This window comes from Crotalus tigris, unplaced genomic scaffold, assembly GCF_016545835.1.
Source record: "Crotalus tigris isolate CLP2741 ecotype Arizona unplaced genomic scaffold, ASM1654583v1 scf7180000017828.1554129, whole genome shotgun sequence".
Lineage (NCBI taxonomy): Eukaryota > Metazoa > Chordata > Lepidosauria > Squamata > Viperidae > Crotalus > Crotalus tigris.
In genome coordinates, this window is record NW_024096658.1 from 331452 (window position 1) to 359011 (window position 27560).

Genomic DNA, 27560 nt, shown 5'->3' on the forward strand with positions numbered 1-27560 from the left:
TCCTCCTCCTATTTTCCCCACAACAACAGTCCTGTGAGGTGGGCTGGACTAAGACAGAGTGACTGACCCAAAGTCACCCAGTTGGCTTTTATGGCTATGGTAGGGCTAGAACTGACAGTCTCCTGGTTTCTAGCCTTGTGCCTTAAACACTAGATCCAACTGGCCATCAAAGATCTCAAAGATCTATTGGGAACTTAGAAAGATCCCTGCAAAGATTCTGTGACAACACTATTGGTATATTGGTCTGTAGACTAGCATTATAGTAATAAAGATTGCTGGTTTTTCACAGCAGCACTCCTATAGTTTGATTATTTTCTTAAAAAAAGAGAAGCAGTTTATTTATTTGTTCTTCTTAGTACAATAAGAGGTAGGTGCATTAACATAATTACAAGGTAATTCCAGAAAAAAAAGAAATATAAAAAACATAAAAAGAAAAAAATTACTACCGTGAAAATAAAAAGGTATTATACGTGTATTTATCTTACATAAGAAATAAACCAGATTATAATTTATTCCTCATAAGGCAAATCATAAAATTCAACCGGGTTTGATCAGATTGTGGTTCCTGCTTTTGAAATCTCATTACTTTAACTTTGTAATTTTTTTTTTCTAATATGGCCCTTGAAGAGACTTTATTAATCCACAACTCACTTCTTATATTATCTAAAGTGTTCACGTGTTGCAGGAATGGAATGGAATGGAATCGAATCGAATGGAATAGAGTTCTATAGAATTCTATAATTTTATAGTTCTATAGAATGGAAGGGAAGGGAAGGGAAGGGAAGGGAAGAGAAGAGAAGAGAAGAGAAGAGAAGAGAAGAGAAGAGAAGAGAAGAGAAGAGAAGAGAAGAGAAGAGAAGAGAAGAGAAGAGAAGAGAAGGGGCTTTATTTGGCCATGTGTGGTTAGCCACACAAGGAATTTCTTTCTGGTACAGAAGCACTCAGTGTATTTACAAAACAACAGAGAATGTGTTCTGATAGGATGGTGGGGGGTGGGGGTGGCGGAAGGATTGTATTGCATTGCAAACCAGAGTTAGGTGTTGTCGTATCCCTCCCCCTCCGTTGAGGAATGTTAGGAATTTCTCCATGACATTCTGTTCTAACCTGGTCCGTCAGGTCTACCAATGGTGCGCTCCTTGCCAATGTAACTGTGTCCACCTGTCTTTTCTTTCACCTTTCCCAACATCATAGCCTTCTCCAGAGAATTGGGTGTTTGCATAATGTGTCTAAAGTAGAGTAATTTGAGCTTGGTTGTTCATATCTTGATTGAGAAGCCTGACATGTCTGGGTTTTGAACCCTCAGTACAAAAACAATATAAGCCCCCATCATCAAAATTAAGATAATTCAAAGAAGAAAAAATGAGTTATTTAACAATTTCACAATTGCAGCCACATGTATACTGGGCTACGCTAACAATCTGACTAACTATATCTAGGTATTTAAACAAAAAACAAACAAACCCAGATATTAACAGTTTGCCAAGTGCAGGGGTAGGCAACCTTGGCTCTTTTATGGCTGGCTGAGGAATTCTGGGAGTTGAGGTCCACGAGTCATAAAAGAGCCAAGGTTGCCTACCCCTGGCCAAGTGGGTCGAGAGGTCACGAAAATCAGGACCTTCCAAATCTCAAGAGGGAGATTGTTCTATAGGGCAGATATTGCAACAGAGATGGCCCTCAGTTACACGCTGCCCAGAATCTGTGGATTATGGTGGGTTACAAAAACTGCAAAATAAATGAAATTCGGTAAATATGGCTGCCAGAATAAGGCAGAGTTGAAGGAATCAGGAATAGAATTCTGTGCAAAAGGATTGTTGAGTTCAGTTCATTTCCAGGCCTGAAAATCAATCAATCATGGGTTTGGAACTAACTTGTTTGTTTTATTTTGAATGTATGAGGTTTGCTTCTTGCCTTGTAAGAGCCCTTGTGGCTCAGTGGTTAGAACGCAGTATTGCAGGCAAACTTTGCCCATAGCCTGGAGTTTGATCCTGATGGGACTCAAGGTTGACTCAGCTTTCCATCCTTCCAAGGTTGGAAAAATGAGGACCCAGATTGTTGGGGGCAAATATGCTGACATTATAAACCACCCAAGAGAGTTCTCTAAAGCATTATGAAGCAGTATGTAAGTCTAAGTACTATTGCTATTGCTTTGATTACAGAATTCTAATAAGCATCAAAATGAGCTGGTGTTCTGTTTACAATAGCTGTGGAGGTATTTAAAGTTTATAAATGTTCATTTATTTTTTAAAAAACCTTCCCATCATCTTTTTCTTAAAGATTTCGAAGATGATGATTGCATCCTACCTTCTGAACAGATGAGAAGATGTTGGCCATTGTGTAGAAGATGCTTGGAAACACTCAGTGGCTTCTCAGCTTGATTGCTTCAATTCCTCCAAAGACTCGCTGATTGCTGTTTTTTTGTTTTTTTTTAAGAATGGTCGGCCTTTGTCATCTCATCATGCTTCCAATTCTGGCTTAAACCGCTCCCTAAAATGCTCTTTCTGCTTGTTATCTGGTTCTTGAAGGAAAATGTTTGTGGGAACTTTAATGCTTTGGTTTCTGCTCAGTCCAGTGAAAGACGGGTGGTGGCCTACATGCCTGGAGATATTGTCATTGGGGCTCTCTTCTCGGTCCATCATCAGCCAACGGTTGACAAGGTCCACGAGAGAAAATGCGGAGAGGTAAGAGAACAATATGGGATCCAGAGAGTCGAAGCAATGCTTCACACCCTTGATCGTATTAATCAGAACCAAACTCTGTTACCCAACATAACCTTAGGTTGTGAAATACGGGACTCATGCTGGCATTCAGCCGTTGCTCTCGAGCAGAGTATCGAGTTCATCCGCGACTCTCTCATCTCGGCAGAAGAAGAGGAAGGGCTGATGAAGTGTGTCGATGGCTCTACATCTCAGTACCACTCGAAGAAGCCCATTGTTGGTGTGATTGGTCCCGGGTCCAGTTCCGTGGCAATCCAGGTCCAAAATCTGTTGCAGCTTTTCAACATACCTCAGATCGCCTACTCCGCCACAAGCATGGACTTAAGCGACAAGACTTTGTACAAGTATTTCATGCGAGTGGTACCTTCGGACGCACAACAGGCCCGTGCGATGGTGGACATTGTCAAGAGGTACAACTGGACTTACGTGTCTGCAGTACACACAGAAGGTAAAAAGGCTCTTTTGTTTTTGTTTTCATATGTGATGCTCCATGTTTCATTATAGGCTCTCTCTGCCTTTTGTTTAACTAGCAGAGACGGCACAGACACCGACACACAATATTCCGGATTTACTGTTTAATATTTAGAGTGAACTAATGCTGCCTTTTGCCTACATTTCATGAATGTCATAATGATACTATTTATGATATGTCCAAACAATGTATAATTCGTTCATTAGACAACTTGTGAACCATTGGGTCATTGCTTCTTTACTTAAACAGAGAAAGGCAAAATAGGCAGGCAAAATAGCATTGGAAGCAGGAGCAACTTCCTGCTGGCTTCCCCAATGACTTTGTTCCTCCTCTCCTCCTCCCTTCTTCCCTCCCAGGTAAACCAGAGAGGAAACATGACTAGAGGAGTTCCTTTGACTAAGAGTACATTAACAGAATATTGCAAGTCTGAAGTACAAACTTTCCCTCACCACTTTTATTATTATTTATATATTGTATTAGTTTTTATAGGGTTAGGAATGAGGCAGGACTGGGATTGGGGTGGGGATTTGGGTTAGGTTTAGGATTAGGGTTGGTGTGGGGTTTAAGGTTTTTCCAAATAACATTCTCAATATTTAGCAAACAGTATAATGTCTGGGTTCATGTGTTTAACAAGAAATAATCTCCCTCACCACTTTTAACTGCTCAACCAATTATAGCTAGTCCTTCCTAAATTGACCATTAAGCCACTAGGCCAGTGATGGCGAACCTTTTAGAGACTGAGTGCCCAAACTGCAACCCAAAGCCTACTTATGCATCGTTGGGTGCTGAGGTGTGTGGCCCATTGGCTGGGTGTGGCCAATTGGGGGGGGGGGTTGGCCCGTTGGGTGGACGGACGTGGCTGTGGTGGTAATGGCAGACTGGGTGGGACTAAAAAGTTCAATCAATCAATTCCAACTTTGCAAGATCTTTTTTTTTCCCGCGAGAAGTTGAAATTGATTGATTGATTGAACCTTTTTTTTTTTTTTGCACATGGCAGCAGAGGCCTAAAGCAAAAAGGTTTTATAAAACCCAGCTGAAGGCTTAGGACTGAGGCAACGGCATGTGTGCCCACAGAGAGGGCTCTGAGTGCCACCTCTGGCACCCGTGCCATAGGTTTGCCACCACTGCACTAGGCATTCCTGCCTCTCTTGTCTGATTGTTTTCTAGGCAGCATCTCTTCCCATCATCCCCCTAAGTCATCAAGGCATTACACTACAATCACTCTCTCCTATTTCCTTCCTTCCTCCCTCCCTCCCCCCTCCCTCCCTCCACAGTGCTCCATTCCATTCCATTCTATTCCATTCCATTCCCAGCAATTAGGTCAGTGACTGCTGCTATGTGGGAGAGAGAGCAAGTGGCCCTGAGTGGCCAGACTCAGAGGGACTGGCAGAGAGTGCGTGGTTGAGGAAGACATATCCAAGCAACTTGTGACCTTTCCTGCCATGTTCCACGCTGACTTTTTTCCTGCAGGCTTTCCATGAGCAACGCTTGAAGACATTTCGCTTCTCATCCAAGAAGTTTCTTTAGCCAGAAGCTTCTTGGGTGGGAAGCAAATCATCTTCAAGGAAAACCCAAGAAAGTCCAGTGGCCTTTTGAAACAAGAAAAAAACACCCTTGGTACTCAGAGTGGTAGGTTTTAATTTGCGTACAAATGATCTGGAGAGATCTGCCGTTCTTGACCCAAGGGAAAAGAGATGTTACAACAAGGTGAGTATCGTTGGCGTCAATCTCCTTAGCCAGCAGGTCACGGGTTGAACTTGATGCTAATGGGAAGAAGGTTTTCCATGTGATTAACCACTTAAACAAAGCGCTTAACCCAAAAGTCCTTTAATTGACATTATGAAAATGCCTGGCTAATTAGCTTAATGAAACAGGGCCACCGCCAGAATATACATCACAACACTGGCAGCTATGTACAATATAAGAGATAAAGGTACATGCAGATTGGGTGACACAGCAAGGCCAATGCTTGGTAATTGGGGACACTGGATTCTTGGGTGGATAAGCCTCTTGATCAAGTCCAAAATAAAAGGTTACCTAGTGGTGCCTGTTGACAAATCACATCTGCAAGTTATAAGGAATAAGACCTTCAGCCTCTTGTGATGTGCTTGAATGGAAACATTTTGGGGCGTTCCGTGGAGAACTTGCTCAGTCATGTCCTATGACATTTGTAGAGTACTATCCTAAACAGGGTCTTTGGGTCAAATTGTTGAGTTTCTCTTCCACTCACCCTTGTATCTTATGTCCTGTGGTTTTTCTGAAGTTGCGAAGCTTATCCATGGTGGCATATTGGTTAGAATGCAGTATTGCAGGGTAACTTTGACCACTGCCTGCAGTTCGATCCTGACCAGTTCAAGGTTGACTCAGCCTTCCATCCTTCCAAGGTCAGTGAAATGAGAACCCAGATTGTTGGGGGAAATAGGCTGACTCTGTCAAACTGCTTAGAGAGGGTTGTGAAGCACTGTGAAGAGGTATATAAGCCTAAGTGCTATTGCTATTTTGCTATTGCTATCCGGGAATTATTCAGGTTCTGCTGAATGGAATTTTTATGGCTGTTCATACATTCCTGTTGCTTTCTATGAGTGGGTGAGAAGGGAAAGACATGGAGATGGGTTGAAAGCAAGACCTGTGTTGTTCTTCTTTTATTTGCATGGGACTGAATTTGGGAGCACTCTAGCTGGATCCACCTTATTGAAATGAACAACTGTTCCTTCTCATGCTTTGCTGTTACTTACCTCTCATTATGTAGTTTTGGCGTTATTTATGTATTTATGATGGTTGCAGCATCCTGGGGTCACATGATCACATGATTTGCAACCTTCCAGCTGGTTTCTGACAAGCAATCAGTAGGAGAAGCTGGATTTGCCTAGCAACGGCATGATTTATTTAACAATTGCAAAGATTTGCTTAACAACAGTGGCAAAAAAGGTTGTAAAATTGGGTGTGACTCACTTAACAAGCACCTTGCTTAGCAATGGAAGTTCTTTATAATGCCACTGTGATGGTTCCGACATATGAAACTCTTCAAAGAACTTCGAGGCATTGTTTACCTTAAAGAATCTTTATTCGAGCAGCAACACATCAGCACGTACACAGTCGAAGCCAAAATCTGGCTTCCCCTCCCCTCAGCACATAGTATCAAAGCACAATTCCCTCCTACAACTAACAGTCATAAATCACATTCTCCAATTAGTTTGAAATGCTGGCTTTCCACCCAGTTCTTTATCCCGCCATGTCTTATCATCTCTTACAAACAGCCTTGGTTCTCACCATTATACAGTATTGTTTTGTCTAACTAATCTCCCATGCACATTCTTCCTCTCCCCCCCCCCCCAGTATCATTTAATTCTAATTCTAAGAGTAAAATTTAAAGTAAAGGAAAATGGATGCATCTCCATATGTTGTCAAAGCAAGAACATCCGATGTTAGCAGCGTTGACAGCCACCCTTGGAATATTGCATCCAGTTTTGGCCACCATGATATAAAAAGGATGTTGAGACTCTAGAAAGAATGCAGAGAAGTCCCACAAACATCATTAGGGAACTGGAGGCTAAATCATATGAAGAACAGTTGCAGGAATTGGGTATGTCTAGTCTAGAAGGACGAAGGGTGACATGGTAGCAGTCTTCCAATATTTGAAGGGCTACGACAAAGAAGGTCAACCTACTCTCCAAACTCAAGTGATTAAAAAAACACACTCACACAAAGCCAAAAAGAAATTGGCATGCATCTATCCCCTCCTTACTTTTTTAAAACGTCAAGCCTAATTATCTCTGTTTACTGATTTAATGGTAAATAATAGCCCACAAGGGCCACAATTTATGGTTAAAATTTGTCACTGGCCATTATATTTCACAAATAAGGGAGTGAATCAAGGAACTAGCAACTCAGACAAACAGGCTAACTGCAAACAACAGCCGGATCACTGAACCACCAAGAATACTCCCACCAACATTGATAGAGAAAGCCATTTGTATTATAAACAGAGAGCAAACCCCCTTCTAGCACTGATGAGGTTACCTAGTTGGGTAATGAAACATCTGCAAGAAAACAACCAAGCTCAGAGAGCACCAGGGACCCCACAGTTCAACCCTGAGCTACAAAGATTCTCTACTATGAGAGAGTTGGTTATTTGCCACGGAAGAATATTCACTGTGAAGCACCAGGGAAATCAAGAGATTCAGGCAGTTCAAATGAGTATAAAGATTTATTGCAAGCTTCAGCTCTCTATAAGAATCTGACCAACTAACAGTCCAGGGAAAAGAGCGGGAGATAAGAAAGGCATCCAAAGTGGACTGGACTTAAGTCTCTTGCGGGTATGCAGGCACTCATGACTTATGATGTGTTTGACCCTTTCCCTGGGGCTCAGCCTGGTCATGTTCTTCTTGTTGTTGTTAATTGCGAAGTCGTGTCCGACCCATCGCGACCCCATGGACAACGTTCCTCCAGGTCTTCCTGTCCTCTACCATCTTCTGGAGTTCATTTAAATTCACACCTACTGCTTCAGTGACTCCATCCAGCCATCTCATTCTCTGTGGTCCCCTTCTTCTATTGCCCTCAATCTTTCCCAGCGTTAGGCTCTTCTCCAGTGAATCCTTCCTTCTCATTAGGTGGCCAAAGTACTTGAGTTTCAACTTCAGGATCTGGCCTTCTAAAGAGCAGTCGGGGTTGATCTCTTCTAGGACTGACCGGTTTGAACGCCTTGCAGTCCAAGGGACTCGCAGGAGTCTTCTCCAGCACCATAGTTCAAAGGCCTCAATTCTTTGGCGCTCAGCCTTTCTTATGGTCCAACTTTCACAGCCATACATTGCAACTGGGAAAACCATGGCCTGGACTATACGCACTTTTGTTGGCAGGGTGATGTCTCTGCTTTTTAGAATGCTGTCTAGATTTGCCATAGCTTTCCTCCCCAGGAGCAAGCGTCTTTTAATTTCTTGGCTGCAGTCCCCATCTGAGGTGATCTTTGAGCCCAGAAAAATAAAATCTGTCACTACCTCCATTTCTTCCCCATCTATTTGCCAGGAATTGAGAGGGCCGGATGCCATGATTTTGGTTTTCTTAATGTTGAGTTTCAAGCCAACTTTTGCACTCTCCTTCTTCACCCGCATCAAGAGGCTCTTTAGTTCCTCTTCACTTTCTGCCATTAGAGTGGTATCATCTGCATATCTTAGGTTGTTGATATTTCTCCCGGCAATCTTAATTCCAACTTTTGATTCATCTAGCCCTGCCTTTCTCATGATGTGCTCTGCATATAAGTTAAATAGGCAGGGCGACAGTATACAGCCTTGCCGGACTCCTTTTCCAATTTTGAACCAATCAGTGGTTCCGTGTCCAGTTCTCACTGTTGCTTCTTGACCCGCATATAGGTTTCTCAAGAGACAAATGAGATGGTCTGGTACTCCCATCTCTTTAAGAACTTGCCACAATTTGTTGTGATCCACACAATCAAAGGCTTTTGCATAGTCAATGAAGCAGAAGTAGATGTTTTTCTGGAACTCCCTAGCTTTCTCCATGATCCAGCGTATGTTGGCAATTTGATCTCTAGTTCCTCTGCCTCTTCGAAATCCTGCCTGTACTTCTGGTAGTTCTCGATCCACATACTGCTGGAGTCTAGCTTGTAGGATTTTAAGCATAACTTTACTAGCATGTGAAATGAGTGCAATGGTGCGATAGTTTGAACATTCTTTGGCATTGCCTTTCTTTGGAATTGGAATGTAAACTGACCTTTTCCAATCCTGTGGCCACTGTTGAGTTTTCCAAATTTGCTGGCAAATTGAGTGTAGCACTTTTACTGCATCGTCTTTTAAGATTTTGAATAGCTCAGCTGGAATACTGTCACCTCCACTAGCTTTGTTGTTGCTCAGATTTTCTAAGGCCCATTTCACTTCACATTCTAGGATGTCTGGTTCGAGGTCAATGACCATCTCATTGTGGTTATCTGGGATGTTAAGCTCATTCTTGTATAGTTCTTCTGTGTAGTTTTGCCATCTCTTCTTAATCTCTTCTGCCTCTGTTAGGTCTCTGCCATTTTGGTCCTTTATCATGCCCATCTTTGCATGAAACGTTCCCTTCATATCTCCAATTTTCTTGAAGAGATCTCTGGTCCTCCCTATTCTGTTGTTTTCTTCTATTTCTTTGCACTGTTCATTTAAGAAGGCATTCTTATCTCTTCTAGCTATTCTCTGGAATTCTGCATTCAATTGGGTGTATCTTTCTCTTTCTCCTTTGCCTTTCGCTTCCCTTCTTTCCTCAGCTATTTGCAAAGCTTCCTCAGACAGCCATTTTGCTTTCTTGCATTTCTTTTTCTTTGGGATGGTTTTAGTTGCTACCTCTTGTACAATGTTGCGAACTTCCATCCATAGTTCTTCAGGCACTCTGTCTATCAGATCTAATTCCTTAAATCTATTTGTCACCTCTACTGTATATTCATCAGGAATATGATTTAGTTCATACCTGAGTGGCCTAGTGCTTTTCCCTACTTTTTTCAATTTAAGCCTAAATTTTGCAACGAGAAGCTCATGATCTGAGCCACAGTCAGCTCCTGGTCTTGTTTTTACTGACTGTATAGAGCTTCTCCATCTTTGGCTGCAGAGCACATAGTCAATCTGATTTCTATGTTGACCGTCTGGTAATGTCCATGTGTAGAGCTGTCTCTTGGGTTGTTGGAAAAGAGTGTTTGTTATGACCATCGTATTCTCTTGACAAAATTCTATTAGCCTGTGCCCTGCTTCATTTTGTACTCCAAGGCCAAACTTGCCTGTTATTCCGGTTATCTTTTGGCTTCCTACCTTAGCATTCCAATCCCCCATGATGATAAGGACATCATTTTTTGGTGTTAATTCTATAAGGTGCTGTAGGGCTTCATAGAATCGGTCAATTTCATCCTCTTCAGCACCAGTGGTTGGGGCATAGATTTGGACTACTGTGATATTGAATGGTTTGCCTTGGATTCGAATTGAGATCATTCTGTCATTTTGGGGATTGTATCCCAGTATTGCTTTTCCTATTCTTTTATTGACTATGAAGGCTACTCCATTTCTTCTGAGGGATTCTTGCCCACAGTAGTATACCTGATGGTCATCTGAGTTAAATTCACCCATTCCTGTCCATTTTAGTTCGCTGATTCCTAAGATGTCGATGTTCAGTCTTGTCATCTCTTTTTTGACTACGTCTAGCTTGCCTTGATTCATGGATCTTACATTCCAGGTTCCTATGGAGAAAAAATCTTTACAGCATCGGACTTTCCTTTCACCACCAGATATATCCACAGCTGAGCGTCCTTTCGGCTTTGGCCCAGTCGCTTCATTCTTTCTGGTGCTACTAGTACTAGCCCTCTGCTCTTCCCCAGTAGCATATTGGACACCTTCCGACCTGAGGGGCTCATCTTCCAGCGTCATATCTTTTTTCCTTTTAGTACTGTCCATGGGGTTTTCATGGCAAAGATACTGGAGTGGTTTGCCATTTCCTTCTCCAGTGGATCACATTTTTCAGAACTCTCTGCTATGACCTGTCCGTCTTGGGTGGCCCTGCACGGCATAGCTTATAGCTTCATTGAGTTACGCAAGCCCCTTCGCCACGACAAGGCAGTAATCCATAAAGGGGGGGGGGTCATGTTCTACATCTACTATAACATCTGTGGGAAACTACTGGTAGTTCATGTTAGAATTTTACCGCTAAAATTAAAACATTTGTTTCCCTTTTTGTTCCTCCTGTATTCCATGAATGTACCTAAAAAAGTCCACTGAGTCAATGCATTAGAAGATTTGATGGTTATGTGGCACTGGTTGCAGACTTACAAAATGAACCTTTTGGTGTAGACAGAGAAATAGTCTTTATTCGTTGGCTCCATCCAAATGAATTAGTTGTGCTAATAAAGTGCCTGTGATTTCACAAGGAGCAAGTTAAAAAAAAAAAAAAACTTTATTTGGAACAGTGCCTTTAGAGGCTTCTTCTTGTTAATTTTTTTTTTCATTTTAAGATGTTTATTTCACATTTCTCCGAGAAGCTGCTCAGATAGCTAATGACCAGTTCATTGTATAAAATTCAGTAAAACAAATGAAGATTGAAAGATAAAAAAAATTGAGAAACCACCAGCAGTAAAACAAATTAGAGCTGCACCCACTAACAGCTTTCTAGCAATAAAATGTTTCATCGGCTCACTCCCTGAGCCTAGGATCCATGCTTCAATAGCTTTCCTTCTCATCAAAGGAAATTAAATTTATAATGGATTTTCTAACCAACAGCAAAGTTCGTGGGGAAGATTATTTGGGGGGCCAGCTACAAACTTCAGATGGAAATCCCAGTTTTATCAAATGCATACTTTTCTCCATCCGAACAAGATCCGAGGTCAAACCTCTTGGGTATATACTTCCAAATGAAACAGAGAAATTTATCTATAGGTAGTCCTTGACTTACGACCATGTGGAGCCCAAAATTTCAGTTGCTGAGCAAGACCATTGTTAAGTCAGATTTGCCCCATTTTGCGACCATTTTGCCACAGTTGTTAAGTCAGTGGTTCTCAGCCTGTGGGTTGGGACCCCATTTGGGGTCAAACGACCATTTCACGGGGGTCGCCAAACAACGCAGTCCGCCATTTTTCCCCCCTTTTCCTTAGCCGTGCTACTCCCTTTTATTCTATTGGCTTTTGAAAGCCAATAGAATAGACTCTCTTGAATAGAGTCTAATTCTATTGGCTTTCAAAAGCCAAAAGGAATTGTCCAGGCTGTCTCTGCCCTGCTGAGCCCGCCAAAAGTCCCATTCTGCAAACGGTGCTGCATCAGTTGAGTAGTTCTCGACTTACGACCAGTTGAGTAGTCCTCAACTTACGACCGGTTGGGGGTCACGGCGTTAAAAAGGTTGAGAACCACTGTGTTAAGTGAATCACTGCAATTGTTAACTTAGTAACATAGATGTAAAGTGAATCTGGCTTCCTCCATAGACGTTGCTGGACAGAAAGTTACAAAAGGTGATCACATGACATCAGGAAACTGCAACTGTCCAAAATATAAGCCAGTTACCAGGTGGAGGTGGGAGATACTTCCAATGTGATCTACCGGATCCCCTGCATGGATTGCCCCTGTAACTATGCAGGACAGACGGGGAGGAAGCTAACCACCAGATTGCAAGAACACAAATGAGCGGTCAGATAAGGAGACCCAAACTCATTGGTAGCCTCACACTGCAATGAACAAGGACATATATTTAATTTTGCAACTACTAAGATTGTTGGGTGAGCAGGCACAAAAACAGCCAGGGAAGTAATGATAATAATAATAATGATAATATCCATAAATAAATAAAGTTGGAAGGGATCTTGGAGGTCATCTAGTCCAACCCCCTGCTTAGGCAGGAAACCTTATACCATTTCAGACAAATGGCTGTCCAGTCTCTTCTTAAAAACTTCCAGTGTTGGAGCATTCACCACTTCTGGAGGCAGGTTGTTCCACTGGTTAATTGTTCTAACTGTCAGGAAGTTTCTCCTTAGTTCTAGGTTGCTTCTTTCCTTGACTAGTTTCCATCCATTGCTCCTTGTCCTGCCTTCAGGCGCTTTGGAGAATGGCTTGACTCCCTCTTCTTTGTGGCAGCCCCTGAGATATTGGAACACTGCTATCATGTCTCCCCTCCTCCTTCTCTTCGTTAAACTAGACATACCCAATTCCAGCAACCGTTCCTTATGTTTTAGCCTCCCCTCATTATCTTTGTTGCTCTTCTCTGTACTCTTTCTAGAGTCTCAACATCTTTTTTACATCGTGGTGACCAAAACTGGATGCAGTATACCAAGTGTGGCCTTAACAAGGCATTGTAAAGTAGTATTAACACTTCACGTGATCTTGATTCTATCCCTCTGTTAATGCAGCCTAGCACTGTGTTGGCTTTTTTGGCAGCTGCAGCACACTGCTGGCTCATATTTAAGTGAGTGTCCACTAGGACTCCGAGATCCCTCTCACAGTTGCTCCTATTGAGCAAGGTACCCCCTATACTATACCTGTACATTTGGTTTTTCTTGGCTAAATGTAGAACTTTGAAGCCTGGGAAACAGGCGCCTCATCAGTCAACAGGAGTACTGATTTACCACCAGCTTATCAAGTACTTAGGAGACCAGGGTTTGGCAGCCCAAACAAAGGACAGCCAATGACTTTAATAGCCAGCTATCAATACCCGAATCAACATCTAAAAGCCACACACAATAGGCACCGTATAAATACCACACAGAGAATGACCCAAAGCACACACTCTGCTAGAGAGAAGTTGGCTCCAGCATGAATCTGAAGAGAAAACCTCTGGTCCCAGTGACAGACCCACTTTGGATCCTGCAAAAGTAAAAGAAACATTTGCAAAGGAAAAACATCAAAAAGGGTATGAGTAAGATAGATTCTCAGCACTTCCTAAGGATTGCTTTGGGATAAATTTGTACTAAATATTTGCTTTGTTCATGGAGGCTTGAGAAGAGCTGAAGACAAAACTGTTCTCTACGAGATATCTAATGCTTCTCTGCCAATCCTGGTTTCTGAAAGAGGCTTTTTTCTTGAAAGACAAGCCTTATGGCAGATTATTAGCAATACAATTGAGAAAGCAAATTTAAAATGAAAGAAAACCCAGGTTAGTTAGCTAGTGCAATGGCACTACAAAAACCATGTTTCAAGTATTACAAAACCGATCCTGTGCAGCCCTCAGGAGGGGAACTTGTTTGGAATATCTGTTGGGTAGAGCACCAGGACAATTATGTTTCTGTTGTCCCTTGTTGCTTGCTCTTACGTCAGGCAGGAAATTGTGCAGGTGATAAATGTATGTTTTGGCATTTCTTTTGTTGAAAATGTCCTTCATAAACTGTTTGTTGACCATTGTAAAGTTCAGCGATTGGGAGAGAGTCAAAGAGGAGGGCTGACTCCCCCAAAAATGCATTGGAAAGGTTAATTGGGATTGCTTGTGACAGAAGCATATAAAATTATGCACGGTGTGAACAGGAGCGTGGTTGTGTTTTCACCTTCTCTCCAAGTAAGACTCAGATCAAAAGACATCCGGTGAAGCTGGGTCATAGGAGAGTAACGAAAGCATCAAATAACTATGCCTTTTCATCCATGTGTAATTGGAATTTTATCACCAGACCTGGAGATAAAATCAATCAGAATGACTTTTAGGTAGGTGAGAAAATATGTGGAACACAAAGTTGCCATGAAACATAAAGTCTCTGAATTAATTTCTAATATTGGCGGTAATATAGTCCCTTAGTACATTTGCAGGAGCTGTTCCACTGGTTAATTGTTCTCACTGTCAGGAAATTTCTCCTTAGTTCTAGCTTTCATCTCTCCTTGATTAGTTTCCATTCATTGTTTCTTATCTTGCCTTCTGATGCTTTGAAAAATAGGTTGACCCCCTTTTCTTTGTGGCAGCCCCTCAAATGTTGGAATACTGCTATCATATCACCCCTAGTCCTTCTTTTCATTACACTAGACATACCCAATTCCTGCAACTGTTCTTCATATATTTTAGCCTCCAGCCCCCTAATCATCTTTGTTGCTCTTCTTTGCACTCTTTCCAGAGTCTCAACATTTTTTTTTTATGGTGGTGACCAAAACTGGATACAACATTCCAAGTGTGGCCTTACCAAGGCATTGTAAAGTGGTATTAACACCTCACGTGATCTTGATTCTATCTCTCTGTTAATGCAGCCTAGTTTTAGCTACAAGCCGCCTAATAATCTTTTCAGCACTCTTTCCAGAGTGAATGCTTACAGGATCTTTAAAAAATATTGTTACTCTCTCTAGAAATACCCCCTCCCCCTGATGGAGGAAAGCTGCTCTGAATATATTTCAGTATTTAAAATGACCAGACAGAATATTTTTCACTCAAGCCAGCAGAAATAATTCACTGAGTTATTTTAGGATTTCACATTTTTGACAATTGTGTATTAAGAGGAATTTGGGGATAGTAAGAGCTGGGATCAAGGCGATCAAACCGGTCAGTCCTAGAGGAAATCAACCCCGGCTGCTCTTTAGAAGGCCAGATCCTGAAGTTGAAACTCAAGTACTTTGGCCACCTAATGAGAAGGAAGGACTCACTGGAGAAGAGCCTGATGCTGGGAAAGATTGAGGGCAATAGAAGAAGGGGACGACAGAGAATGCAGTGGCTGGATGGAGTCACTGAAGCAGTAGGCGTGAGCTTAAATGGACTCCAGAAGATGGTAGAGGACAGGAAGGCCTGGAGGAATATTGTCCATGGGGTCACGATGAGTTGGACATGACTTCGCAACTAATAACAACAACAAGAGCTGGGAAGCAGTATACTGGATACTCAGAACAATGCAATGGTAAGTTCTGCTTCCCTGAAGCTTCACAAGTGGCCACAGTTGAAAATGGTTCCTGCACTGAGCAGAGGCTAGCTTAAATGACCAACAAAGTCCCTTCCAATTCATGCATCCTCTGGTTTTATGATTTCAGTAGGCAAGAAGCAGAGCAGAACAATATGACTTTGATATAAAATTCAGCAAGAAGAAAATGAGCTTGCTGCTCAAATAAATATAAAATTGTGGGGTCCTTGGTGGTCTCTGAGCTTGATTATCCCAAATGTGCTTTTTCCCGAGACAACTGGACTTTCTTGTTTTTCTTTGAAAACGTTTCACTTCTCATCCAAGAAGCTTCTCCAGCTCTGACTGGATGGTAGGGAGTGGAAGGATTTATACTCCTTATAGACAGCTGGTCATTTGCATTTTTAGAGAGTCCTTGAGGCCACCTTCATATCCCTCCCCCTTGTCATCTATCTCCAGTCTACAACACAGTCCTTTCAGCAGTTCCAAGAAGGCTCCACACTCATCTGCACTACTCAGGTGACCCTGACACTACAGATGAATCTCCAGGTGGCCTCAACGACTCTCTAAAAGAATGCAAATGACCAGCTGACTGCAAAGAGTATAAATCCTTCCATTCCCCACCATCCAGTCAGAGCTGAAGGAGCTTCTTGAATGAGAAGTGAAAGGTCTTCAAAGAAAAACAAAAAAAGTCCAGTTGCCTCGTGAAAAAGCACCTTTGGGCTAACTATGACCTGGATGGCTGAGACTCTCAATAGACTCTGAGCTTGATTGTTTTCTTGCAGATGTTTCATTACCCAACTAGGTAACATCATCAGTGCATGATGATCAGTGCAGCTAGGTGACATCATCACTGCACTGATGATGTTACCCAGTAAAGTAATGAAACATCTGCAAGAAAACAACCGTATCAAGGACCCCACAGTTCAATCCTGTGCTTCAAATATTCTCTTCCTTTGGAACATATAATCTCAGGCTTCCTAGAGACTTAAAAAGCTCTTATAATCATAGCTTGTTTGTGGAAGAGTTATGCCCTTGATAGATGAGAGATAATAAGACCCTTGTGATGATTTTGTTCCTCTAAGAAATAGGAAGCAGGAACTTGCTTTAATGTTGTGATTAGGCTATTTATTCGGTGGTCAATCTTCTGCAGACGATTAAGTCCTGCATTTGCAGTGGTGGTGTTTTAATCAGGTTTGTTTCTCTGAAGGAGATAACCTTCAGTGAAAGGATTAACATTCAGTAAGAATTGCTGGTAGAATTTGGACAAGGCTAATTCCAAAAATGGATCTGGCATCAGTCTTGGAGGAAGTGAGAAGCAATTCCAGAAGAGGGATGGCGAATGCTATTTTTCCAAAACACTGCAACATCAGTTACGACAAAAACTATTACATTAAGATTGGACACTTGGTAATTGAACTTTTAAAAATGCTATTAATACAAACTTATACAATCAGTGAGATAGAAAGTGAGGGGAAAACAAAACCGTAACCTATTCTCATTTGGAGAAGACATTTTGTTCCTATTACATAATGTAATTTTTAAAGAGAAATACCCAAAACGGTGAGAAAAGAATCAATAAACAGTGAATAAACTAAATGTTATAAATAATATTTATAACCGATAAATAGCTATAGACTATAAATAAATAAACTAAATAGAAAATGTCTTCAGTTACCGCAATGTGTTGCCTATTATCGTATATCAGACATTATATTAACATTTCTAATTTAATGAGGAAAAGATAATGGTGAATACGCTATTGTTATGAAACATGGTAAAATCCGTGTTGACGTATGGCACCATTTTTTCATTAGGGCAAAAAAACGCCTTTTCAAAAATAGACCTATTATACGTATTAGATATGTTTGCCGCTTTGAGTTATTTATAAAAGCAATAAAGGTGGGAAATAAATAAACAAATAAATAAGCAAACAAACAAACAGATCTCCTGCATCCAGTTAAGATGTGGAACATGACTACTTTTCTGGTTTTTCAAAACAATTCTCTTAGCACTGTTTCCTGTCTGATATGTCCAAGTTTCACAACTTAGGCTAAATTTTGGTGCATTACTCAGCATAATATTGACACCTTTAAATGATTTGCCCATTAATTTCACTTACAGTATTTAATTTACTTATTTATTCATTTATTTCCTGCCTTTGTTATTTTTACTCAAGGTGGTGAGCATAGGGTTTTCTGTCTGAGCAGGGGGTTGGACTAGATGACCTCCAATTTTTTATTATTATTATTATTATTATTATTAATTATAATATCCAACACAGCTTCCTCCTCCTATTTTCCCCACCACCACAGTCCTGTGAGATGGATTGGTTCAAGACAGAGTAATTGGCCCAAAGTCATCCAGCTGGCTTTCATGACTAAGGTGGGACTAGAACTCACAGTCTCCTGGTGATTGGCTCAAAGTCACTCAAGTGGCTTTCAAGGTTAAGGGGAAACCAGAATTCACTGTCTCCCAGTTTCTAACCTGGTTCTTTAACCATTAGACCAACCTGGCTCTCAAACCTATATTATCAAACTTATATTAGAATATTGTTCCAAACAGATGTGAAAAAGAGATGGGACTGTACACCTACATACAGACACGGGTGCCATTTTGACTTTTTTGACCCCTACTGCAAACTACTTTGCCTAAAAGCAAGATTCTTTTGACCCCCCCCTACTGTATTCCGATTTTTGTAGGAGTAACCTATGGTCATGACCCCTGCTTTTATCTTCAGTTCTGAATTATTCTCTGCTCTTTTTAGTATATTCTCTCCTTAAAAGGTTATGGCAGTGGTTCTCAACCTGTGGGTCGGGACCCCATTTGGGGTCGAACGACCATTTCATGGGGGTCGCCAAACCATGCTGTCCACCATTTTGTTCCCTTTTCCCTAGCTGTCCTCTTATTGGTGGCCACACCCACTTGGGGGTCACCACAACATGGGGAACTGTATTATGGGGTCACGGCATTAGAAAGGTTGAGAACCACTGGGTTATGGTATCTGCCGTATACAGGTAGTCCTCAACTTATAACCTTAGTGATCATTCGAACTTACAACAGCACTGAAAAAAGTGATTTATGACCATTGCAGCAGCCCCATGGTCACATGATCAAAATCCAGATGCTTGGCAACTGTCATGTATTTGTGACAGTTTCAATGTCCTGGGATCATGTGATCTCCTTTTGTGATTTCTGACGAACAAAGTCAATGGGGAAAACAGATTCACTTAATAACCATGTTACTTCCTTAACAGCTACAGTGATTCACCTAATTGTGGCAAGAACGGTTGTAAAAGAGAGCCAACCTCATTGAACAACTGTCTAGCTTAGCAACAGAAACTTTGGGCATTGTTGTGGTGATAAGTTGAGGGCTACTTGTCGTTCGTCTCAGATTGTGGTCCAGCCATGACACAATTATACTGGAGAAAAACAAAATGTCACCTGAATGTAAATATTTCCCTTGGTAATGTTGTTGTTGTTAGTTGCGAAGTCGTGTCTGACCCATTGCGACCCCATGGGCAACATTCCTCCAGGCCTTCCTGTCCTCTACCATCTTCTGGAGTCCATGTAAGCTCATGTCTACTGCTTCAGTGACTCCATCCAGCCACCTCATTCTCTGTCGTTCCCTTCTTCTATTGCCCTCAATCTTTCCCAGCATTAGGCTCTTCTCCAGTGAGTCCTTCCTTCTCATTAGGTAGCCAAAGTACTTGAATTTCAACTTCAGGATCTGGCCTTCTAAAGAGCAGTCGGGGTTGATCTCCTCTAGGACTGACCGGTTTGATTGCCTTGCAGTCCCGGGGACTTGCAGGAATTTTCTCCAGCACCATGGTTCAAAGGCCTCAATTCTTTTGCACTCAGCCTTTCTTATGGTCCAGCTTTCACAGCCATACTAGGAATGACATGAAGGATTGTCAAAATGCAAATATTGCTATTGATATTGTCCTTCCATAATTGCTTCTGCATTTTTTTTTATTTTTACCACTCTGTAATCTCTTGCTTTGGGGTGGAGTCGGGAGGGGAATGCTGAATGGAGCTGAGCGTTTACTGGCTGGATGCTCCTTCTGACACCTACACGGAACTCACAGCAGATTTTTTTTCTCTTTGCACCCTGGTAGAGTAACATCTGTTGCTGCCTAGGATTGAGCTCTCAACCTTCTCAGTGGGAGGCGAACGTCTTCACCTCTAGGCCACCGCGCTGCTCATAATTCTCCCTGCAAAGCTGGGACAGAACTAAATATTAATTAGTGCCATAAATTAATGCCTCTGTTCAAAAATCAAAAATTCTGCTGCAAGCCACTGACTGTTGTTGTCAGATCTTGACATCTAGTGTCTTTCATCTGTCAAATATGGCCCCAAATTTATTTTGTTCACATACACATGCACAAATATGCTAATTAAAAATGTCCAGTATTGATCGATATTACTCAGCTACTGTCAAATGCTGGCTGAGGACACTGATCAGCTTTTACTTACTGCCAAATATTGTTTACTAGGATGAAAAGTAAATGCCAAGGCTGAATAGGAAATAGTTTCCCATTGTAGTAGTAATATCTAGAAAATGTTTCTCAGCATTATTTATGGATGAAGTCTTGGAAGGAAATTTTCAGGTAGAGAAGTCAATTAACCTTGACCATTTAACAGTGGAAAGTCATAATAGAAAAGGAAAGAGCAGGTGTTGTGCACACAGTCTTGATTTTCAGCATGGTTACTTGCCCAAAAAGATTCTGAAATCCTAGAGCAGTGTTTCTCAACCTTGACAATTTCAAGGCACTTGGACTTCAACTCCCAGAATTCCACAGCCAGCATTGCTGGCTGTGGAATTCTGGGAGTTGAAGTCCACGTGCCTTAAAATTGTCAAGGTTGAGAAACACTGTCCTAGAGAATCTGTGATGATGACCTGTGGCTGACCATGTCCTGTGTGCATAGACCACAACTGGTGTGATGGGAGTTGTCATCCAAATATATATAACCCAAGCTAGAGAAACCAACAATCACTAGAAGACAGTTTCTGCTCGGATCTTCTATATAACACCTTTCCTCTGCATATAGAACATTAAATCAAACTTGGTCTTGATGTGATTGGGCCCACCAGAATCAGATGTATTTTAACCATGATTCACGAGTCTAAAAATAACTAAGTTTGCATTTAATCCATCAGATTCATACATCTCAGTGTATATTTGGGAGAAGAACCATATCTCAGTGCTAAGCATTTCCATGCTTGGCAGGGAATTTCAGCATCGTAGAATCAAAGGCTGGAAGGGACTTTGGAGGTCATCTAGTCCAACCTCCTGCTCAGGCAGGAGACCCTATACCATTTCAGACAAATGATTGTCCAATCTCTTCTTAAAAACTCCAACAGCGTTGGGGCATTCACAACTTCTGGTGGCAGGTTGTTCCACTGATTAATTGTTCTAAGTGTCAGGAAATTCCTCCTTATTTCCAGGTTGAATCTCCCTCTGATGAGCTTCCACCCATTGCTTCTTGCCCTGCACTCAGGTGCTATGGAGAATAGCTTGACTCCCTCTTCTTTGTGGCAGCCCCTAAGATACTGGAAGACTGCTATCATGTCTCCCTTGTACCTTCTCTTCGTTAAGATAAACATACTTAGTTCCTTTAGCCATTCATCGTAAGATTTAGCCTCCAGTCCTCTAATCATCTTTGTTGCTCTTCTCTGCACTCTTTCTAGGGCCTCAGCCTTTAGGGCAGTGGTTCTCAACCTATGGGTCGCAACCCCATTTGGGGTCGATCAACCATTTTTCGGGGGTCGCCAAAGGCGGCGATCCGCCATTTTCTCCCCTCCGGGGGTGGCGCCACGCATGCACGCCGCGCATGGGGCAGCGCCACACCTCCGGGGGGGCGCCGCGCATGCGCGCCGCGCACGGGGCGGCACCGCGCCACGCATGTGCATAACGTTTGTGTGACGGGGGTCGCCGTCACACAAACGTTGAGAACCGCTGCTTTAGGGCCTTTTTTGAATTGTGATGATCAGAACTGGATGCAGTATTCCAAATGTGACCTTATTAGTGCAGTGTAGAGCATTCTATCATTTCTTGTTGTCTTGATTCTATCCATCTGTTAATGCAGCCTAGGATAGCATTGGCCGTTTTGGCAGTGGCAACACACTGCTGGCTCATACTTAAGGGGTGATCCACCAGGACACCTAAATCCCTCTTACAGCTACTACTATTGAGCCAGGTATGTCCTATTCTATACCTAGGCATTTGGTTTTTCCTGCCTTAGTGCAGGAACTTAACTTTTCTCATCTCTGTACTGTATCTTGTTTGATGTTTCCCAGTGCTCACGTCGGTCAAGATCCTTCTGAATCTTGAGCCTATCTTTCAAAGTGTTGGCAATTCCCCACCCCCCAGTTTGGTGTCACCTGCAAATCCGATGCGTTCTCCTTCTGCAAGTAGAGAAAGATTGCAAATCATTGGAGACCAGAATTGAGAAACCCACTCGCCCACTCCATCTTTTGGATTAGAATTTGCATAATTACCTCCCACTGGTCATACTGACTAGAATTAATGTATAGGCAGTCCTTGACTTACAACAGTTCATTTGGCAACCGTTCAAAGTTAAAATGACACTCAAAAATGACTTACAACCATTTTTCACACTTACGACCGTTCCAGTGATCACGTGATCAAAATTCGGACACTGGGCAACCGACTCATATTTATGACAGTTGCAGAGTCCAGGGATCATGTGATCACCTTTTATAAACTTCTGACAATCAAAGTCAATAGGAAAGTGAAATTTACCTAACAACCATGTTTCTAACTTAACAACTGCAGTGATTCATTTAACAATTGTGGCGAGAAAGGTTGTAAAATGGGGCAGTTGTCTCACTTAGCAACAGAAAGTTTGGGCTCAATTGGGGTCATAAATTTATGCACTTAGGCATAAAGCAGCTGCTTAACTCTGCAAGTTACGTCTATATAAAATATGTACCTGAACAGCAATGATTGAGTTTATAATTTTATAGCATTTTTATTCCATCTCTTCAATAAGAGTTTTGTGTAAGAGTGATTTGTTGTGGAGGGGGAAATACAAAACTCACAAAGGGCTGTTCTAAAACCTGACTAGTAGAATAGCCTCTGGATAGGAGACTATTGGTTAGAATGCAGTATTGTAGGCTAACTCACTGTTCACTGCCAGGAGTTTGATCAAAGTTGACTCAGCTTTCCATCCTTCCAAGGTTGGTAAAATGAGGACCCAGATTGTCTGGGGCAATATGCTGACTTTGTAAACTGCTTAGAGTGGGCTGCAAAGCACTATGAAGCGGTATATAAATCTAAGTGCTATTGCTACTATTGTATGAAGAATAGTCTCTGGGTGTGGGACAATGAAGAAATGTAGATAAAATTAGCCTCAATCATTCCTAAAGTTTAGTATAGCAAAGATCTACTGTTTTAGGAGATGCAGTTTTCTAAATATCTTCAGAGGGACAAGAATTGTTTTTATTGGGAAAGAGAGGTGGGTGCGAGGACTAGAAATTCTCGTTTTCTGGGGTTGAAAAAATGGATTGGAACTTAATAAAAATAGATGGTGTCAAAGCTATCATCAACCCTGCAGGCCTCAGCTCATAATGTACCTTAGAGTCTTTGGAGCTATTTATATAAAGTTCAGCATTTCAAATGGCTGTGAGATTTGCCAAAAAGGTCATTACGCAGTGGCATTTCACACACACAAAAAAGAGTTTTCAACACAAGCATTTGTAATTGTCTCACAAAGGGGCAAAATTTAATAACCTTATTATAATTGTGGTTTTTCACACAGTCAACCAGAGGTTCGGATTGGATTTAGCATTTATTAATACCACCCATCACGTCCTTCCCAAGGAGGACCTGGGATAGGCAGGATGTAAGGACCCACCTCAGCTAACCACCCAAGTAAGCAGAACTCTTGAAACAGGCATTGTCTCAAAAGGAAACTTTTATTAAGGGTTAGTGACAGTAGGGAAGTCAAAGCGAGATCTGGGGAAAATCCTGCTTAAATGGTATAGTTAAATCAGCAATATTCCTCCTCTCGCCAGAGTCATAATGTCCATTTGAAATCCAGCCAATCCACAGGTGGCATGATGTGCGGGTAACTGGCATAGTTGGCGGGCATCTCAATGTCTTCTCCAATTTTGTTTCTCTGTAACCGTCTCCCTGATAAGGGAGATTCTCAAGGGGATAGAGGCGGGAGAGGAAAAGTAGAAAGCAAAAGTTATCCCAAGGGAAAGCAAATATCCCCCCCTCCCTCCAATAGAATGGCAGGCCCCAAAACAAGAGCACAAGAGTATATATGCAAGGAAGACAATAAGGATTTGGGGACCTGACACAGGATGTGGATGTTTGAGGGTGTTAAAGCAATTCTGAGTGAAGCTGCCTTTTGCAATTGACTGATGGTGAATTTGTCAATGCTGATGGTGTTCAAGTGGTACACTAGTTGTTTTGGGATTGCACCCAAGGCCTCTATTACTATTGGTACTACCTTTGCTTTCTTTTGCCACAGTTGTTCTATTTCGATTTAGAACATAGAACATAGAATAATAGAGTTGGAAGTCTATTATTGAAGGTCTTCTAGTCCAACTACCGTGTTTTCCCCAAAATAAGACCCAACCAGAAAATAAGCCTTAGCATGATTTTTCAGGATGCTTGTAATATAAGCCCCACCCCAAAAATAAGTCCCAGTTAAGATGGTTAGCTAAATGGATGCATTTAGTACATTTCCCCAAACATAAGTCCTAATTAAAAAAAAAAGCCCTAGTGTGTTATTTGGAGCAAAAATTAATGTAAGACTTGGTCTTATTTTCAGGGAAATATTTATCTTTACCATCAACTTGTCTATACTGCTGTCTCCAGGTACTGCCACATCCACTATCAGACTTTTTTTTTCTTCCTTATCTCCATCATCATCATCATCATCATCATCATCATCATCATCATCATTATTATTATTATTATCTGAACCAACTGCAATCCTAGAATGGACTTTATTTTGCATCTTCTCCACTTGAGTCCTTCATGGCACATAGGAATATTAATGTTTCAGTTTTGGCGCTTCCGTATTTGTCACTCTTATGAATATTTCAAAATTGGTTTTTCTCAGTTGTATGAAATGACTAGCTGAGTTGACTGAGCTTAAGATGCTGGACAAAAAAAATGGTCCGAATTAAAATTTATATCTCTTGTGAAGCATTTCCCCACATGCATTTTTTTAATGTTTTATTGATTTTCTAATTTTACATTTAAGTATTTAAAAAGCAACATGGCATCTGGGTTAATCGAAAATTCAAGGACATACAAACATCTTTAGTGCAAGTCTCAAATTACCACATTAAATACTTCCTCTCTTTTCCCCTTAGTATTTACTGTCTCATGTTTAAACTAATACAATTCTTACTATATCAATTAAATAAAAATAACATTCTTACATTTATCAATAATTTTTAGCTTATACGTATGCTGGTTATTTTAACATTGTCTTTATAGACAATCAATGTCCTAATTAGTTTTTCTCAATTTTTAGTTTCCCATTAATATTTAAATTTAACATTTATAATTTCCAAGTTTTAAGTGACCAAAGTTTATCACAATTCATCACAATGCTGGATAAAAAAAAAGGTCCGAATTAAAATTTATATCTCTTGTGAAGCATTTCCCCAAATGCATTTTTGTTTGTAATTTATCTGACATACAGAATTTTTACAGATCATTTCTTCTAATATAATGCCCTTAGCTGTCAATGAAAGTGCGTATAGTCCAGGCCATGGTTTTCCCAGTTGCAATGTATGGCTGTGAAAGTTGGACCATAAGAAAGGCTGAGCGCCAAAGAATTGAGGCCTTTGAACTATGGTGCTGGATAAGACTCCTGTGAGTCCCTTGGACTGCAAGGCGTTCAAACTGGTCAGTCCTAGAAGAGATCAACCCCGACTGCTCTTTAGAAGGCCAGATCCTGAAGTTGAAACTCAAATACTTTGGCCATCTAATGAGAAGGAAGGACTCACTGGAGAAGGGCCTAATGCTGGGAAAGATGGAGGGCAATAGAAGAAGGGGACGACAGAGAATGAGATGGCTGGATGGAGTCACTGAAGCATAGGTATGAACTTAAATGGATTCCAGAAGATGGTAGAGGACAAGAAGACCTGGAGGAACGTTGTCCATGGGGTCACGATGGGTCGGACACAATTTCGCAATTAACAACAACAACAACAATGCCCTTAGACATCATATTTGTAAGTATATATATTTTAGCATTGTTTCCTCCTGTGCTATGCAGCATATTGGACAACAAGGGATCTCCAATGTTTTTAGTTTGGGGTGAAACCAAAACCAAATCTTTCCAGGTGATGTTTAGAGTCTTTAAGTCTTCCACGAACATTCTTTGCTATGTATTTCTGGATCATCACCACTATCAGGGTTGGAAGGGATCTTGGAGCTCTTCTAGTCCAACCCCCTGCTCAAGCAGGAGACCCTATACCATTCCAGACAAATGGATGTCCAATGTCTTCTTAAAAGCCCAGTGATGGAGCACCCACAAACCCTGAAGGCAAGCCGTTCAAGTTTGTTCTCACTGTCAGGAAATTTCTCCTTAGTTTTAGGTTGCTTCTCTCCTTGGTTAGTTTCCATCCATTGTTTCTTGGGCATCATTTCAAAGGTTTGATTCTTAGTTGTTTGGTAATGGGGGGAGGGTCCATCTCATTGCCATCTTGGGGATTCACTTGTTCTCCATATGGAGAATATGACTTGCAAGTTGAGACAATGCTACATAATTTGCAGGAGAAACACTTTCTGAGCACTTCTTGATTAGGAATATTACCAAAATAGCTAATCTTTATGATATGGTGAAGGCATCGTTATTGAACCACGTCAAGTCTTTTGGTAATACTTGTTGATTCCTTCCAGATCTCACTGGCATAGATGGCTGTTGGGATCACTGTAGAGGCAAGCAAATGCAGTTTAATTTTCAGTGATATAGATGATAAAAGGACCAGATATGGCAGTGATGGCGAACCTTTTAGAGACCGAGTGCCCAAACTGCAATCCAAAACCCACTTATGCATTGTCAAGTGCCGGGTGGGCATGGCCCATTGGGTGGGCATGGCTTATTGGGTGGGTGTGGCCCATTGGGTGGGCATGGCCCATTGGGTGGGCGTGGCTGTGGTGGTAATGGCAGAGTGGGTGGGACTAAAAAGTTCAATCAATCAATTCCAACTTTGCAAGATCTTTTTTTTTCCCGCGAGAAGTTGAAATTGACTGATTGAATCTTTTTTTTTTTTTTTTGCACATGGTGGCAGAGGCCTAAAGTGAAAAGGTTTTATAAAACCCAGCTGAAGGCCTAGGACTGGGGCAATGGCATACGTACCCACAGAGAGGGCTCTGAATGCCGCCTCTGGCACCCATGCCATAGCTTCGCCACCACTGAGATATGGTCTTCCTGGAAAAGCAGTAGATATAGAAGACAACTAGAACAACTTTAGAAATACTATTGTAGACACTGCCGGAAATATTGGAAGAAGATAAGGGAACTGGAAGGAACAGTGAATCCAAGACAGATCATGGAAGCTGACTGACGAAAAGAAAGTTATAAATCATAAATATATACATCTGTGAATTGTGTATACAAACAGCTGGTGAACTGCATTGCCAGATTCACAGAACTGTCAATTGCAAATGATGACTTTGGGGTTGAAAACTTAATATGAAAGAAGTTCCGATTCAAAATTCTCCCCATGCCCAACCACTACTGAAAAAAGACACGGGAGAGTCATAATTTTATTTGACAGAAAGGTTGTAACAAGAATGAGGAATCAGAAGAAATCAAGGGCATTTCCTGACTTTGTGTGACTGGAAATGCCTTCCATTGTATAAGACAAATTAGATCTAAGCCACTGTAATAAAAAGTGAGGCAAAACCACTGAGACAAGAGAAAAGCTGGAGAATACACAACAGAGAACCAATAAATAGGACAGACAATAGCAAAGAAAACATTCTGTCTTTCTAATTGATAGATGGAGAACACCAAGGCAGACACAGACATAATTACATAATATCAGCCATGGCAGTATTTCCCCACT

At 41.4% G+C, this 27560-nt stretch overlaps 1 protein-coding gene across 6 annotated transcripts in view; it reads left to right on the top strand.

Annotated features, from left to right (window-relative positions):
* The window catches only part of GRM5 (glutamate metabotropic receptor 5), a 310218-nt gene that overhangs the window by 35411 nt on the left and 247247 nt on the right, over positions 1–27560 (top strand). For 5 of the 6 annotated variants that reach the window (XR_005556659.1, XM_039342953.1, XM_039342956.1 and 2 more), the window contains exon 2: positions 2275–3162. Coding sequence is in view for 5 of the 6 variants with exons in the window: in XM_039342953.1 (XP_039198887.1) it covers positions 2490–3162 (673 nt within the window). In the remaining variant the exon portion in view is untranslated. Of the gene's footprint in view, positions 1–2274; positions 3163–27560 lie in introns of those variants that run through there. The other variant, XM_039342955.1, reaches the window with a different exon arrangement.